At 44.1% G+C, this 17,603-nt stretch overlaps 1 protein-coding gene across 3 annotated transcripts in view; it reads left to right on the top strand.

The window, feature by feature from the left end:
- UBR2 (ubiquitin protein ligase E3 component n-recognin 2) overlaps positions 1 to 17,603 on the top strand; it is a 1,804,160-nt gene that overhangs the window by 1,248,148 nt on the left and 538,409 nt on the right. For all 3 annotated transcript variants that reach the window (XM_086927821.1, XM_086927820.1, XM_086927822.1), the window contains 2 exons: positions 6,126 to 6,223; positions 6,328 to 6,403. In XM_086927821.1, coding sequence (XP_086783947.1) covers positions 6,126 to 6,223; positions 6,328 to 6,403 — 174 coding nt within the window. The remainder of the gene's footprint in view (positions 1 to 6,125; positions 6,224 to 6,327; positions 6,404 to 17,603) is intronic.

Genomic DNA, 17,603 nt, shown 5'->3' with positions numbered 1-17,603 from the left:
TGTAGCCATGTCCTGAACTTTTCAGTCAAAATCACCTACTGATTTCTGAATAATGAGTTTAAAACCGTTAAGGTAACCAAGTTGTTCCTGATTACATTCCACATGCTTTGCTTATTCTTGCATTCCCTATGAGTGTTTGCTTTTTCCAGGGTGTTATTAATATTTTTCAGGCAGCATTTTACTGCTGTCTAGTGCATAATTTGAATGTAATTGCAGCACAATTGAGTTGTAGCTGAAGGCAGAGCCAGTTTTACTCAGTGGGGCAGTATGGTGTTCGGTGTGGGAGAGGATGTGGCACTCTGGCCAGAGCTGCTGAATTTGGAACTGGAGAACCATGTTCAACCTTCATGACCATTCCACCAGACTACACTCCTGACAGAGCTCATTCCTATGATACACCTTAGAAGGCCCGATAGACCTTAGAGGCACTGGTGTCTTAGCACACGCAGGTGGACCCTAACGGTGGCAAGTGTGAGTTAACCTTGAAGGCCTGTCCACCACAATCCATTCTGCAGTTCACCTCCAGTCTTGCGCAGTGCTTCATGTGTAAACAAATAAGTGCTGGGACCTTCCTGATGGGGCCACCGCAGTTTGCACCACACATTTCCCCTGCCAGCGCTGCCAATGCTAACCATCACACTGCTACAAGTGTAAGAATTTAAACTCCCAAGCTTTAAAAATGGTTTGTGTGGCTGGTATTAGTTGCTTTAAACATGTATTAAATTAATAAATAACTGTTTTCCTGCTCATCTCTAAATGAGCAGCTGTTCCAAGTGCCAGTGCTGTCAATTAAGTACAGGTGCCGAGCTCCGGAAAGCACCGGCTCAAATAAATCACTGTTCTTGCGGGCAGGCATACGAAGAAGCACAGCACAAAAACAAATACGTAGTAGTGTTCCCTGACAGGGAAATGTCTTATACGAAGAAGCCCACCCTAGATCGACAGTGACTCTGTCACTGAGGTCACAAGACCCTTGAGGCCAGTGCACCTCACCCATTGGTACCTCCATTGGTCTTTTTCAGCAGAAGTAGTGCAACTTACCAGGGGTTGGCAATGCAGGATTTTCATGCACACCAAACTTAGGGGGTGATTATAATGGCAGTGGGACTGCCACGTCACCCCGTTGGTGGCAGTCCCACTGCCATCAGTGACTGCATCACCGCCCGCCATATCACAATGGCGTGCGGTTCCCTGGCGGTCGGAAAGACCAACCGCCGCACACCTGAGGGGCTCCTTGAGCCTGCTAGTGTGGCGGAAGGGTTTATTCCTACAATGCTGGTGGTGCCTACCAGGCACCGCTGTAGGGATTACGATGTCCCTTACCCGCCATGGAAAAGCTGGCAGAAAGGGTCATTTGGGTGCTGTAGCAGGCCCCTTTCCCACAGACCCCAAACATGGGACCTGAGGGGCACCTATAATGCCCGCTACATATCACTGCACCATGTGGCAGGCACTGCATTATGTCTGCCACGTAGTGCAGTGATATATATTTAACATGTCCTTTTTTACATTGTGGCAGATGATGCAGCCAGCAGCACCTGCTGCAATGTAAAAGATAGGCACTGCGAATGCCGGAGTGGCGGCTGCACTGAAATGCCTATCGTGGGGCCGGCGCCTTGAAGGCCAGCAGTCCCATTCCCAGATTTGATGGCGGACGGACTGTAGTCCGCCTGCCATCTTACTCAGCCCCTAAGTTTGCAAACTTCATGGTCTCTGCTTCATGCACAAACACTTGGGCCACTGGAGTAATGAAGCAATGGAGACAAAATTATGTTGCAGTGTTGACTAAATTATGCAACAATAAAAAGGCTGCAGCGTAATGCGGTACTTTTTATGATACTTTATTATTTTGACATATTTATACATACTAACAGCCTCTGCAAAGCTTTTGCCTCATTAGTACCTGTGTAACATACAAATGCAGCAGTAGGAAAGGTGACCGTCAACCTTTGGAAAAGGCCCTACACTTCACAGCAACATAAGTCACATTTCTTTAGTAATTTTTGATCCATTTGAGCGACAAAATTGTTTTGGGGGAAATCGTTAGATTATGCAGCAGATTATGTATTATGTGGTAATATGATACAGCCATACTTAAGTGGAAATCATTTTTTCACTTAACTTAATTTTGCCCCAACATTGTAGTTGATCGATTTGTTCCCCAAACCCAAAAGTCGAGTTTGAGCACAATTTGCATTTTACAATCAGTTCTACAATACAAGGCTACTTTTAAACTTACTGCAGGCTTCAGCAGTGCACACATGCAAGCGCAGAAAGGACTGATAGCCTCTAAACTGCCATGCCCTATTATATTCTAGGGACTTAAAGATAGTTCTAATCCCCCTGGCCTATTATGTACTAGGGTCTTATAGGAGAGGACATGCCAATCATAGGGATACCCTAACACATAGTGCACCCTAGTGTATGTAGGTGATTTCACTGTAATTTTAAGTGTCACTTTCAACATAGCACTGGGCCTGGTTAGGCAGAGGTCAGGGCTAGTCAGTCAGGTACCACCAGCACCAGTCAGCAAAAAGTTGGGGAGTGCCAAGGGCACAGGGTGGCTTTGCAACACTAGAGAAGCACAAACTCTGAATTTAAAAAATAACACCATGGTTGAGGGTTCTCTTTAATAATCAGAATTGATTTCTATCCTAATGAACCCATTTTCCAACATCAGGATAAGGAAAGATTGGGGGAAAAGGATAACATTCTAATCTATACCTTGAAGTTTTCATGCAGCTCTTTGATGACAGTTAATAGCTCACTGTTCAATGTTAGGATTTTAACTTATAAACTTCAAATACCAAAAGAATCTCTCAGACAAAAGCAGTAACTCACTGACCTATTTTTATGATATGCATTTCGTGATCTGTGTGGTACACGTCCTTTGCAGCAGGCATATTACCCCACTGTGGCTACCTTACCATGAGTCAAAACTTCCACTAGACAAACCTCCGATCTTTCTCAATAAAGAACATTAATCACCGAAGTTATCTTCACATTTTTATTGTTGCCTAAAAATTGCTGGAGACCAGGCATGCAGCAGCAGGTACTTTTCAAACCATAATGCACTTGCAAACACAATACCGCCACCCTACGTTAGGGACCTTTGTTTGCTTAGTGCATGAAGATGCAAGATTCATATATATGTTTTTTTTAAACATTTGGTTTGATTACTATGTGAATGTAAGTAACAATAAAGCATACATGCAAACTGTGACTACAGGCCTGCTTTTCTCAATATTTCACTTCAAAAGTGTGCGATTTTATTTGTTTAACGTGCGGTGATTTGTATACGGTCACTGGAAAGTCCACAAGGTGGTCCCTGTCCCCCCCAGAATTTTATTGTCTCCTACGCCCCTGGCCTACCCTTCACCCACTATCAGCATGAAAACCAACTGAACACTTTCAGTTTTATGGTCATTAATCTTTATTGCTCAGTTACCTAATACTATACACTTTAAATGGTTCAATTGGGTTCCCTCATATAAAGCTGATGTCTTGATTTAATGTAAAAACAAAAAGGTAAACAGTGTAACCAATTACTGTGAGTATTTGAGATGTACAATGTGTACACCGTTAGTTTTATTAGTCCGATATGAGCAATAATATCATCTAAAAGATTTTTGTGTCTAATTTGGAGCCACCTATTTGGAACAGCTTTCAGTTTATAGCTCAGTGTTTATTGAATTATACATTAATCTTTCATAAACATGGGTATGCTGAACCACACAAAAGCTCAGGCTGCCAGTGTTCCCAAAACAAACACTGATAAAACCATTACTTTTAACCCTTGTATGTACGTTTTTCTTCTTCCAACAACAGTTTTCTCTCTCATTCTCTAACCGGACTGTGTTTTTCACTGGAGTAAAGAAATTTGAAAGATGATTATGTGTATCTTTAGTGGACTTGTTCATCATATTTAGATAGAACATATTATCACAGCATTTGAAACTCTAGCTTTAGTTGCCAAATGTTTGCAAAACCACCGTAGCACCCCTTCAAAAATGCCACTGATATTGTAGTAATTGACATTCAAGCTCTGCTCTGATGGGTTTTACCACCTACTGATAACATTTACCGTAATTCTGAGGGGTGACATCCTGCTTTGCTGAATGAGAGAAATTTGAGTTAGTGGGAAACAGGGGAAGGAAAGAGAGATGAAGAGAATGGCATAATGAGAGAAGTGAAATATTGGGGTGGGGGAGAGAGTGAGAGAGTGAGAGAGGGAGGAACAAGAAATGAGGTAGAAAGCTATGTGAGGTAAAGAGAGAAGTAAGCATTGACATGCTGTCCCCCTACAGCCTACACTTCAACAAATGCTCCCAATTGTTGGGAGAATCAAGACCGGTGTTAATCTCAATTTCATGAGATTGTATGTCCCAAGAGAAGGTACAAAATCGGCATATCAAAATACAGTTAAATAAGAAAGGACTCGCTCAAAAAGTGATTTCTAGGGCAGAATTAGAACGTTTATAATGATTTAATACAGAAATTCAAAAGACACAATACAGAAATAGTAAAGAGCCAATGCAGCACATATCTTATAAATGCATGAAAACATTGCCATTAATGTTATCAGTAATTTGGCAATACCAATTAATAGGCCAAATCAAGACTAGACTTAGTCTCAAATATGCAGTAAAATCAGTAAGAAATTAGAGTGCAACCCTAGTAGCATAGTAAAGGTCTCTGGCTCACCCCAAATGTGAGGGTTTATATAGGAAATCTCCCCATTGAACAGTAGGAAAAGTGCAGAAATATTGTGGGGTGAGCAAAGAAATACATTTTCAACAAATCAGAATACAGAATTTAAAATCATCGTACACCACTACTACCTAAGCACTAATCGACTACACGAGTATTGATTCAGACATCATCCGGAGGTGCCAGAACAAACTAGTCACATAAACAACGGTGAACCATCGTGAATAAACGTAATACTGAGTACAAGCGGAAGATCTTAAATAAACTGTTACATTAGTGAACCCAAATAATATAATTAAAAAATAAGCAAACATGACTTGCTTGACTAAGTGCAGCAGAAATAACCGTGAATGCGATATCTATTTTGGGCAAGATGGTTTCGAGGCCTACGTAGCATAATTCAGGAAAATGCACTTTAAGAGGCCATAACAAAATTGTTTTAATATCAATAGTTCAATGTCAGTGTGCATGTATGGATTTGAGTTTAGATTGCTTGCTGACACTATCAATACTACACATTCATGATTAATACGTAAAAGCTCCCTCATAAGGTACAGAGAGAATGGTGAGGTAGCCAGAAAGAAAGTTGCAGATTGTTTGACAGATTTTGCAGTGGAGAAGATAGGCTAAAAATTATAAGAGGGCATAGAAAGGCAGGTCATTTTAAGAGAGTAGTGAGTCAGACGGAAAGATTGGTAAAGATTAAGCAGAGATGGTTTGTAATGAGAGAAGATGTGAAGCACAGAGAGAGGTAACAAAAGGAGATGATATTGATACATAGGTCAAGCGAGGGAGGTGTGAGTGATGTGTGAGATAGGCAGCGGGGTGAATAAAGAGATTTATAAAAAGAAAAGAAAGGTAGAGAGGGAACGTTGAAAAAAGACGATAAGAGATACTACTCAGAAAGGTGCTTTTAAATTGAATTGCCACCAACTGGTTGGGAGCATGATTATGGTTGGGCAGGGCGGACAGGAACACTAGGCTTGTGGGAATCTCACAAGCCCTGCTGTTATTAAAAAAAATGCATTTATGCACAATATTATTTTGCAGTCGGATTCTGACCACTCAAATCACTTTCCTGGGTACCACTTTAAAAGGTAGAGCCCTGCGCATTCTGCCACGCCAAAGAAAAAACTTGTTGACAACAAATTAAGCAATATTAAGCTGCTCGCAAATTTCAAAAGGGAGATTGCTGTCTTTGGTTGTCGTTCTATGACAAAATAATGATTGCATTATAATGGCAATGTCAGTTTGCTTAATATTCCACTGCATACTTCTTTATAGTGATCATCGTCGTGCTAAGGGGATAATACCACTCACTGCTTGACAAATGGACTTTGCTGTGGCACAAATAATATTCTTTAGTGATGATCTGGGTGGGTCATTTATGGTAACGCTTTCAATTTCTTTCGTAGATTAGACTTTTCTATACAGCCAAATCTTGGCGAATGGGTTGAATCAGTATCACAGCAGATCAAGGCCTTGCGTCTGTTCCAAGAGAAAAAATCCTCCAGTAAGTAGTAATTTCTAGTTAGACCACATATTTGTTTTTACCAATTCTTTCCATGGGTAACTAACTGTTTCTCTATGCTGCCTTCTGCCATTTTATTTGTGCAGATGATTCGTCTAATACACCCGCAGATATGAAGGAAGTGGAGCTACCAGAAGGATTCAGACCTGATTTCAAACCAAAGTATGTATTTCTGTTGGTGAACAGTCATTTATCTTCATGCATGTATATCTGATTATATTTGACAAAAGCCTTGTGGCTTGTGACCTATATTAAGATTTGTCTTCTGCTGGTCTGTTTGGTTGAATGTATCAATAATACCTTATTTCCTGTACAGTGTTATCAGTCTTCCTCTGATATTTCATGGACCATTAAAGTCTGTACTTTTTCTGTATGAAGGTCTGCATTAGAAATTTTAAATATTAATTTCGAAGTACATAGTGCTGTTTTGGTGTTTGTTGGTTTCTTTGTGACCAAATTAAGTAGCTGCAGGGTCCCCTTGGATCCGGGCCTGGATCCAGATCGGTGCCGGTTGACCTGGTAACACCTCCCCATGTGCCGATTCCACCAGCATCACGTTCGCAGCAGACGCCGGTTGTGTCCCCAGCCGGTGATAACCCTGGCCTCTACCCCGATGTAGACACGGAGCTTGACCGATTCCGGAGGTTACTTTTGTGCCTCTGTTCTACCCTGGTTCTTTTCTGACAGATTGGCAACCAGAGGAGGGTGAGGAGGACTGGGAGGGGTCTGGAGACTCTTTTACTGACCAGTTGGGTTACGAACCGGACTGGAGAGACGAACTAGGGCAAGCCAGTGGTCTGGATACCTCACTAGACCTTGGCATGTTGTCTTCTCCTACCGTGGCTACGGAGGAGGGATCGTCTTATGCAGTGGTGTTTCTTAGGGCGGCCGAGGCTCTCAACCTCGAGCTACCTACGGTGGCAGTCAGGGCTAACCTCCTGACAGAGGTGCTTCAATCGGCAGCGAGCTCTTCGAAGCCCCTGCTGCCGTTTAATAAAGCCCTAACCGACATGCTTTTGGGCACCTGGTCCAGGCCCAACACGGGAGCTCCTTTGGATAGGATGATTGCCCGATGCCACCGCCCAGCCTCGGACGACCCCACTTTCCTCTCCCAACACCCCACCCCTTAGAGCTTGGTGGTCTAAGCTTCCATGTCCAAAGGTGCATTCTCTAATGCACCACTTGAGAGGGAATCCAAAAAGCTGTATCATCTTGGGAAGAAGATGTTTTCTTCCTCCAGCCTGGGACTGCGATCGGTAAACACTGCATGTTTGTTGGGCCATTATACCCACTCTGTATGGGATACGGTGGAGCAGGTGCCGCCCCAGTGCCCGGAGGAGGCCCGGGCCGTACTCTCCCATGGAGTTGCCGATGGGAGAGACGCAGCGAAGTTTACCATACACTGTGGACTGGACACTGCCAACTCCGTTGGTAGGATGATTTCATCGTCAGTAGCACTTTGACGCTACGCATGGCTGAGATTGACTGGCTTTTCTGGGGATGTCCAAGCTACCCTTATGGACATGCACTTTGACGGCCGCTGCCTGTTCAACGTTAAGGCAGACAGCACACTAGAGCGCTTCAAAGAATCACGAGCTACAGCCAAGTCCTTGGGCCTCTACATCACTCACCCTGCGCAGTCTGCATTCTGCCTCTTTTGTGGTTACGGAACGGGTGTCCGGAACAAGATTTACAGTAAGAACTAGAGAGTAACTTGGTAGGTAGAAAGAAGGTGGTGCTTTTGACGAGAGGTTCGGATAGCCTGGTCCCCAGTTGACAATGTATTATTGGAAATGATACAAACAGAGCTGCACTTGACACACCTCCTCTTCTCTCAGAGGAGTCCCCAACTCCAGTTGGACTCCTGCAGAGGAAGGCGCAATGTAGACAGTGACAGTTATGTCTACTGCATAGGCCCAGACACCAAAGCTTGTGCATGCTTCATATGCTGATGCTCATGCATTGCATGTGTGTTGGCGTATGAAGGAGAGCACTCACCAGGTTCACAAAAATGCAGTCATTGACATTTACCTGAACGGACGCTTCACTCCCATTGTAAGGAAGTATGCACCAATCCCACATGAATGGAAAGGCTGTCCTTGTTTACACGAGCAGGCCGCTTTGTTACTTCACCCGAGTGACTCATGAGAACAAATTAATATTGATAGAGTTCTGCATGCCAATGCTTTGGTATTGATGGAGTGCTGGTTAAAGAGAGGCAGCACACCACTTGCCCCCTGAAATCTGTGACTACGTTTTTTGTAAACTGGATCCTTATGTTTTGTACCACCAGTCACATGTTGTTTGAGAATACCCTTTAGAACACCGTCACTGTTGGCAAGGTAATGCACAAATTTAGCCACAATCTTGAATCCTTTTTTTCATTCTTTAATTGTATCTACAATTTACACAATACCCCTTCATTGTTTTAATTAACTTTTTACTGTATTCTCATGGTCCGTTTTTTCTGGACAACAGTTATTAAATCGCAGCATGGTATGTAAATTGTGATTTGTATTCCACAAAAGTTTGACGGATGTAATGTATTTTGGTTTTTGAAAAGGTCTATAACTAGTGAAAAACCAGAAAACTGAATAGATGAATACTACTATTGTATCAACCCACTAACTCTAATACTAAATCACCAGGTATTTAAATGTATTCTGATTTATTTTATTTATCACATATATATATTTTTATACACATTTTTTTATATATAAACATTTTAGGGAAAATAGATAAACATTTCATGGATACATTTCAAAGTATTTGATGATCAAATTAATATTTCAAATAGTGTTGACAGACAAATCTAAAAATTACATAACCAACACATGGATGAGCATACAACAAAGAATGATGGAGGCAACGTGGTAGGTAGCACACAGGCAAAGCGGTGGGTGACACACTACGACCGTTTCGGCTTTGGAAGCCTTCATCAGGTGACCCGTCTTTGGCAATGAGGAAGTGGCTCAAGATAGAAGTGAATTCAAACTTAAAAACAAGTAAATCGTCAGAGACTTGAGTTCCAATATCAAAAGGTAGTCGCACATTGCTATAAAGAGAAGGACGTAATGTACAGTCCTCGAAAAGATGCCAAGAATGTATACGAAGGTAGTTCTAAGGTGGTAAACGATGCTTGAAGTAATTTGATTTCAGGATAATAATTCGGATGAAGGTATCAAATTGGACTCTCAATCTTAAAATCGGGATCCTATATGGAAGCACGGGGCCAGGATGATGTATTCACACACGGGATCTAAAGCCCGTCTGTTCTAAAGCAGGATATGTCCCTCCTGTTCGCTAGTACTCTGCAGAAACTCGCCACCCGCGGCGAGGGAAGTGTAATGAATTTTGGACCTTTGGATCCTTCATCTGGGAATATTTTCCATATAACTTTAATCACTGTAAATTAGAACAAAAAGTACACATTTATATATTACTCTAAAGGCAAATCAGGAAGCATGAAAATTGTTCATGTAGGAGTCTGGCTCAGTATAAGATGTACACTTATTGGTGATAGACCCTGCACTGAGTCCAGGCAACCCTTAGTGATAATGTAAGAGGTACTTGTTAACCAACGCTTCAAGGGGTAGCTGTGGAGGACAACTAAGGCTTATCCAGGAGGGTGTAAAGTGGGCCCATTTACCATAGAAGGCAGTCAGTGAGAGTCACACAGAAAAGAATCACACCAGTGTTAACAAAATCACCCTGTCACTAAACTACTTTGGTATAGCTCCTACCCTGAGATTTGCATACACAACAAATAAATCAGCAAAACAGGCAGGTAAACAGATAAAATCACATGGGCCACTATGCGGGGGGGCAAGCAATATACTAAGTTAGTGGAATGGGAAAGGGGTACCCAATCAAGACTGCACCCGAGTATCTGTAGAACAAGGGGAGCACATAACCACAAAAGATAATTAACTAGGAGTCCCTAGGCATCCAGGTGCAGAGATGATACCCTTGTCCAGTGTCCATCTAGTAACCTGGGGAAGTCTTAGTTAGGATTTTTAGGATTCAGGACTCTTCCCAGAAGAATCGGGAAACCCATTTGAACGAGGGAGGTTCGAGAGGACCCCGACCTGTTGATACCCAAAGAAGCAGGATACCTACACCAGGGAGCCTGGTGCACAGGTGTGATGTGGTGTCACAACCGCCCGTTGAAATCAATGGGGATCTTTGGATGTCATGTGCTACCGTGACCCGTGGACCAGGTCCGAGGAACCCAGGCATGGATTCAGACGAGGATAGATGAGACATAGTCCTAGCCACCCTGAGTCGTCCAGGAGATGTAGCAGCACAATGCCCACCCTTCTTTGGGATACTTTATGATAGGATGGATGTCTTGGGGTTGCATGATTTAGGAACATAGGAGCCATCTACTAGCTGTCTCATGACGGTCAACGAATTGCAGGAGGGTCAGTGGTCAGCAGGACCACCAACTAGCCTTTGCAAATGCAGCTGATGCGCTGCAGGAATAGTTGCAGAAAGGAGGACCAACAAGTTCCAGGGAACCCGCCCACCACAAGTAAGCTAGGGCCGGCCCTCAGCAAGCAGGAGAGCCATCAAGAAGTGATGGAAAGCTCAGAAGGGACCCTTTGGCAGCAGGCACAGGGAGTCGCATGGAGGTCTAAGCAGCACAACCAAGACGGAGGCCCACGTCACATCAGATGCAGTGAGGATATCGCTTTGTAAGCTGAGCGATACTCAGGCTTGGACTTCTTGGACCTCGAAGATCTTCGGACTGGATAGTCAACAAGCGTTGGCAACGGCAGACACACTTCTCCACGGTGGAGAAGTGTGGCTCACTGGTTAGAGCAGGCAGACCCTGAAGCAGAGGTCAGACCCGGGACCAGGGTTCAATTCCCGACGCGGCAGGGTCTTGAGCTCAAATGTCCATGGACTCGATAATTCTCGCTTCGGTGCCTGAACTAATCATGGGTTCACACTCTGCAACTCTGGGCATTAAGCTTGCTTAATCTCCACAACGGCCCCCCGCGGCGGGATGCCTGGCTTTCACCTTGGGGATACCCTGTAGGGGCTATCTCACAGGGAAAAGCCAGGACGGGTTCCCAAAGCAAGCGCGGAGATACCCCTTCGGGGGTCGATTCAGGCGCTATATAAGAAACATAATAATAATAATAATAATAATGCACTGGGGCCCGATTCCAGCAGCTCCACGAGGTATTGCAGTCTTCCAAACTGCACAGAAGACAGGTTAGGCCTTGGGAGAACTACTAAACCACCACCTGTATTGTAGAGTCTTATGAAGAGTCTGCGGGACTGCAGAATCCACAGACTTGTCGTTGAGGTTGTTGTGCCTGCGGCTGCAGAGGAGTCGCTCCTTCACTCCAATGGAGATTCCTCAAAGCTGTCCTTAATGCACACAGAGTCTTTGTGAATCTGGAGAATGCACAGCCACGGATGTTGAAGGATGGTTGCAAAGCACAGAGAGAACTTGCAGTAGGAGCCTTCCTACCAGAAGCAGTCTTGTCTAGAGTCCGGCCCAACCCAACAGTAGAGTCAAGTGTCCAGCAGCAGAAGAGTCTTTGGAAGAATCTTCCAGATTAATTTTGCGGAGGAATCTTGGTCCAGATGAATCTAGGGTGCCACCGTCAGGTGTCTCTTAAGTAAGCCAACAAGTGGGTTGGAGAGCTTCTGTGGTGACCAACCTATTCTGGGGGGGCGAGGGGGAGGGGAAGAGGGTAAATGTAAAAATGTAAATTGATACTTGTATAGCGCACTACTCACCCGCAAGGGTCTCAAGGCGCTTTTACTAATACCGCTGTGGAACCCATCCTGGCTTTCCCTGTGAGGCGTCCACTCCTGGGCACCCCCAAGGTGGAGGCCAGGCATCCTTAGCGCTCTGGGGGCCGTTGTGGAGATTAAGCAAGCTATTGCCCAGAGTTGCAGAGGGGGACTCCATGATTGGAATAGGCACTGAGGCGAGAATTATCACGTCCGTGGAATTTTGAACCCAATTGCCTGCCGAGGCGGGGAATTGAACCCTGGTCCCAGGCTAGTCCTCTACATCAGGGTCTGCCGCTCTAACCATTGAGCCACACTTCTCCACCAGGGTGCAGGGAGGCTACTGTGGTGAACTGATAGATGCTCCCAGGGGCCTCCGCTTATCTTTCTTCCAAGATGTTAAAATCAAGCGGCCACCTGGTTGAGCTCTGGGCACCTCCCTGGGGGATGTGCTGGACATGGGGTGACCATTCCCCTGTCCTTTGAGTGGTTTAGTGCCAGAGCAGGTGCCAAGGGCTCTTTCACTGGAGTAAATCAGTTTATGCAAGGAGGGCACCAAGTGTGCCCTCCAAAACAGTCTGGTGGTGCTCAGAAGCACCCCACCCTATCCCAGAGACAACTTATTCTGAAGCAGATCCTACAGGAAATCCTTTGTTCTGCCTTCCCCGCCTGAGTTAGGCTTACCAGAAGGAGGACAGAACTGTGTCTTGGGTCGGCAGCAGCACTGGCTTGTATGCAGACCCTGCCAGGCTGCACAGGTAGCAGGTAGACATGGGGAGGGGTTCCTCTAAGGAGCCGCCTAGTACATGGTATCATACAACGAACACTGAATTCGGTGTAGTTGCATGATTCCAACTTGTTTGATGCCAAACTTGACCAGGTTCAGTAAAGCCATTATGTTGTTGGACATCTTAAGTTTGCCAGTGTCCACTGCATACCTTAACATGGCTTCCCCGCACATATAAAGCCCATAGAATAGAGTGCACAGTTTGCTCATGCAGGGGGAGACACACTTTGAACCATGCACACTGCAGTGCAGTGGCCGGAAAAAAGTTCAGCCTTATATCTGGAGTGAAAGGTGCATGTACCATCTCACACAGGCTGCCATGGCAAACCTGCTGACACAGTTTGCATGGGCTCCCATGGATGGCATAATACATGCTGCAGTCCATGGGAGACCCCTGGTGTACCAATGCCCTGACTACCATAGTACCATATACTAGAGACTTGCAGGGGAACACCAGCATGCCAATTGTGGGGTGTACAAAGTACTTAACAGTCAATATAGAGGAGAGAGCACCGACACTGGGGTCACGGTTAGCAGGATCCCAGTGTACTACTGTCTAAATAAACTGACACCATGCAAAAAGTAGGGGCAACCATGTCAGAAAGATCCAACTTTCCTACAGTATTAAAACAGCTTGACATACAAAAACCTTTCTTAATTGATATACCATGTAGATTTTCTTATTGAACATATTACCACAGTAAAAATCATTTTTGCATTGTGAATATTTTCTGGATTCACATACCTTGCATTATTCCGCCATCTAGTGCTTGTGTCCGGAATCCTCCTGTTATTCGTAGTCCATTTCTTTTCTTTTTTGTCTTCAATTTTTTGCTTTGCTCATCGGTGAACCCACCATTTGGTGTTCAATTAACCTACTCCTGATGTCATGCACCCTCCCCTGTTGTCATACCCCCTCCCCGGATATCATATCCCCTCCTCAGAAGCTCGCACACCTGGTTGCCATCTTTAAATTCTTTTTTTCCCACTTTTGGCTCTGAATGCATAGATGAAAGCTCTCCAATCTACAAAGAAAAAGAAGTTTGGATGAAGTTCATTGAGAATTCACCGAGAAGGTACCAGGTAAAACTAAGTTAATCACGTATGTCGAGGCCATATTGAAGAATGCCCAGACAGGTGGCACCCTGTGCTGCGTGATGGAAAACACACCTGTCCAATTCTGCCCGAAGTGGCACCATAAATCCGCACAGAAGGACAACCATAAGGTGTATAACCTTTTCGTACTAATCCAAAAAGAGTTCCCAGTACCCAGGACTATAGTTAGTAATTATCTAACGGGCATGAGACCCTCTTCCGCTAAAATTCTCAATTCGTAGAATTGCGGAAAACACCCAAAAGTGTCAGCCCTACCTATGTGTGGCGGAGAGGAAGGCACCTCACGGGCGAACACCCTCGAGCGATCTGGTCAGATGTTTACCAGAAACTTGGCCCCTTTCTCATCATAGGTGACCATTCCTATTCCAGAATTGGTGAATACGTGAAAGAAAGCAAAAGATAAAGAAACGGCGCCACACATTTTTTTCCGGATTATTTTTGTGTATGTGTGGGTGTGTGTATGGTCCTAGGTAGGGCTGACACTTTTTCTGGTTGCGCCGAGTTGAAAAACACTTTGAATCCCCCATAATCAGCAAAACTGACAGATTAGAGAGTCTGTTCACGGACAGTAGGGCATTAGAGACAATGAACATCTAAATATAGAAATAGTATCGGGTGTTTTCCGCAATTCTACGAATTGAGAATTTTAGCGGAAGAGGGTCTCATGCCCGTTAGATAATTACTAACTATAATCCTGGGTACTGGGAACTCTTTTTGGATTAGTTTAATTGAGTGGAGGGCTTGTTCTTTTTAGTACCCATAATTTTCCCTCTAAGCTCCACTTGTTATTGATTGAGTATAACCTTTTCGTACCAATCGACCACAACAGCGACAAGTGCAAGGCTTTTGTGGATTTCAAGCTGAAGATGCTGCGGGCAGGATACAGTCAATGGTATGCACACTGCGCCGTGCATGGGCAGTGGCAGACTCCATCACTTAAGGAATTGGGGTGTCGAGTGACGACGAGGAAAACATCGCCATAAGGGCAGAAGGAGAAGGCTTGGATTGTCGACGTCAAGAGGGAATATTAAAAAAGCCTCAGTGGGAGAGTCTCAAACTACAGACTCTAGAACACTTAAAGCTGCCTTGGTGCCGAGAAAATCAAGCAGGCACAAAAAAAAACATTGGTCCCACACCAAGAACACTGCAAGCGGTTGAAAATGCGAAAAGACAATGACGTCAAAAGACAATCTGAGTGGGAATGTTTCAGCGTAAAAAAAAGACAAAGATTGGGAGATGCCAAAAAGGCATCCAGTTAAACTCTGGCGAAGGAAACCTTGATATGGAAGAGGAAATCTTCGACAGTGCTCGATCCTGGGGATCGATTCACTAAAATCAAGAGAGAAAAGAGGTGTTTTGAAGCAGAAATGGCTGCACTTCTGCAAAAGAAAAAAAGATTTTGACACATTCCTATAGGAACTTTGATTCCCACAAAAGCCCTTGATGCTGACAAAACAGGTATAAAAGGAAGTTGAAGATTTAGACCCCTCTTTGACACCAGAGCCACTGGAGGAGGAAGAAAAACAGCATTTCTTCCTTGAGGAAGGGGAGGCTGACGCGATGGATACGGGCATGTTCCAGCACTTTGAGAGATCAGTGTATGTGGAAGCCCAGTGGCAAGATATCGAGATAGATCCCCAGAGGAGGGTAATGACACTTATCCATCAAGGCCATCTTCCCCAGATGACATTACAATGTGTGGTCAGCTAATTAAAAGGGCGGCAGATAAATGTGGAGTGCAATTAATGGAGGAGAAATCACAATCCTGCTTCCTCCTTGAAACACTCCTATCTTCTCAAAGCAAGAACCAGTATTTGCCAATGTTGCCCAGCATTCTCGATCAAGGTAGAGAGGCCTACAAGGAACCTGCAGTATGTATGGCTGTTAAATCGAGGGCAGAGAAAAAATGCAAGAATTCTGTGAAGGGTCTTCTGTAAATAAGAGGAACAGTCCTAGCTGACTCCATAATCCCAACTACAGCCAGGAAGAGGTAAAATATCCCATCAACATCAGGACCACCATCAGACAAGAAGAGCAAGAAAATGGATTTGGTGGGCAGAAAATTTGAGAGACAGGCGGCTAACCAGTGGAGAATAGCCAACTCTAACCCTCTCCTCAATAGATAGGCATACCAACACTGGGATGCCTTTCAGAAGAGAAGAATAAAAGTGCAAACACATGCCTCAAGTCCACATTAGATGCAGCTGATACTGCAAGTCGACAAATAATGGCTGGAATAACACTAAGACGCCATGCATGGTCAAAAATATCTGTGGTCGAGACAGAAGTTCAGGTGTTAATGCACCGTTCAATGGTAGCGCAGTTGATGAGACCTTTCAATAGTTGAAGAAACACAACAAAACTGCGATGTTAATCAGAGCTTTACAATTCAGAGGAAACCTACGTAGAGGAACACCACCAGTCCGAAGCCGAGGAAGTTATGCGGGAAATCTTCTCATCAGAGTTTTGAGGGCAGAACCTAAGGTCAGACACCTTCACAGCATTGGTGGGACTGAACACAAGGACATGCACGAGGAAGAGCACTGCCGCACAGAGGAGGAGCTGCCTACTCTGGGAAGTCACTTATCAGATCATCAAACCCTCACACACACAATACCAGTGGGAGGCAGAATAAAGAACGTCCTTTAGGAGTGGAGGAAGCTAGCATCGAACAATTAGATACTAAACATCGGAAAACTGGATATTGCATATAACTGACAAAATTGCCTCCATCAATGGGACCAAACAAAGTGGTCCACTCAAAAGAGGAAACATCCCGGCTACTCAAAGAACTAGAGGAATTGTTGGGAAAGTTTCAAACCGTAGCCAACAAATATTTTAAAGAAGCTTATCCTGGCGGAATACGCTTGTTAGCCAATATATTTAAAAGGAAATACGAGCCTCAAATGTATGCATCAAATGAATTTGAAAAACACCGCGGCAAATTTTGTTTGAAAAACTTTTCACAAGTAACAGGAAGCACAGCTTTATTGCAAACTGTTTTACAGGAGGAAAAGCTATTGTTAGTGGGAAGTCAAATGTTGCAAATGGCTCTTGTACATAAACCGTGAGCAAAGCAGTTAGATCGCCCAGGAGGAAAAGCTGGGGAAATAAATATATGCAGTTCCCCCTATAGCAACTTGAACTCCTGTTATGTCGTGGCACTAGAATGCAATGCCAGTTACATCAATAGGAAACTGTCATAATAGATGTTAGTTTCCAATAAAAAACACAGAGTACGATTAGGAAAAATTGCCGAATTTGCACCCATACCCCATAGAGCCATTACCAAATAATGCACAGTCGTGGTCGAGGCCAATCTTGTCTTTCGTCGTTCCAAGGTGAAAATCTTCTAAGTACAGAGTAAGTTGAATAATGGTAACCCGCAGGTGCCTCAAAAATGTTCTAAAAAGTTATTATATTAACAACAGCTATAATGAAATAATAGATAACAATTCTAGCAACAATAAACGGAATACCAATTAGAAGAATAACAATAATAATGCTATTGATTTTATTGATCGTGATAATACAGCCACCACTATACGTAAATATAAGAAAACACATTTTACTCTGCAAGCGTGACATGCGTACTTGCACACGCTCCTGCCTACATAATTTCTCCTGTAAGTTATTTGCGAGCCAGATTGTGAAGAGTGCAAGCATGTTCTTCCGTTGCAGCCCACTTTGTGCACTCAGCACAGC

Source organism: Lissotriton vulgaris, chromosome 6 (assembly GCF_964263255.1).
Source record: "Lissotriton vulgaris chromosome 6, aLisVul1.2, whole genome shotgun sequence".
NCBI lineage: Eukaryota > Metazoa > Chordata > Amphibia > Caudata > Salamandridae > Lissotriton > Lissotriton vulgaris.
The sequence above is the reverse complement of the archived record's forward strand: the minus strand, read 5'-3'. Positions and strand labels throughout refer to the sequence as shown.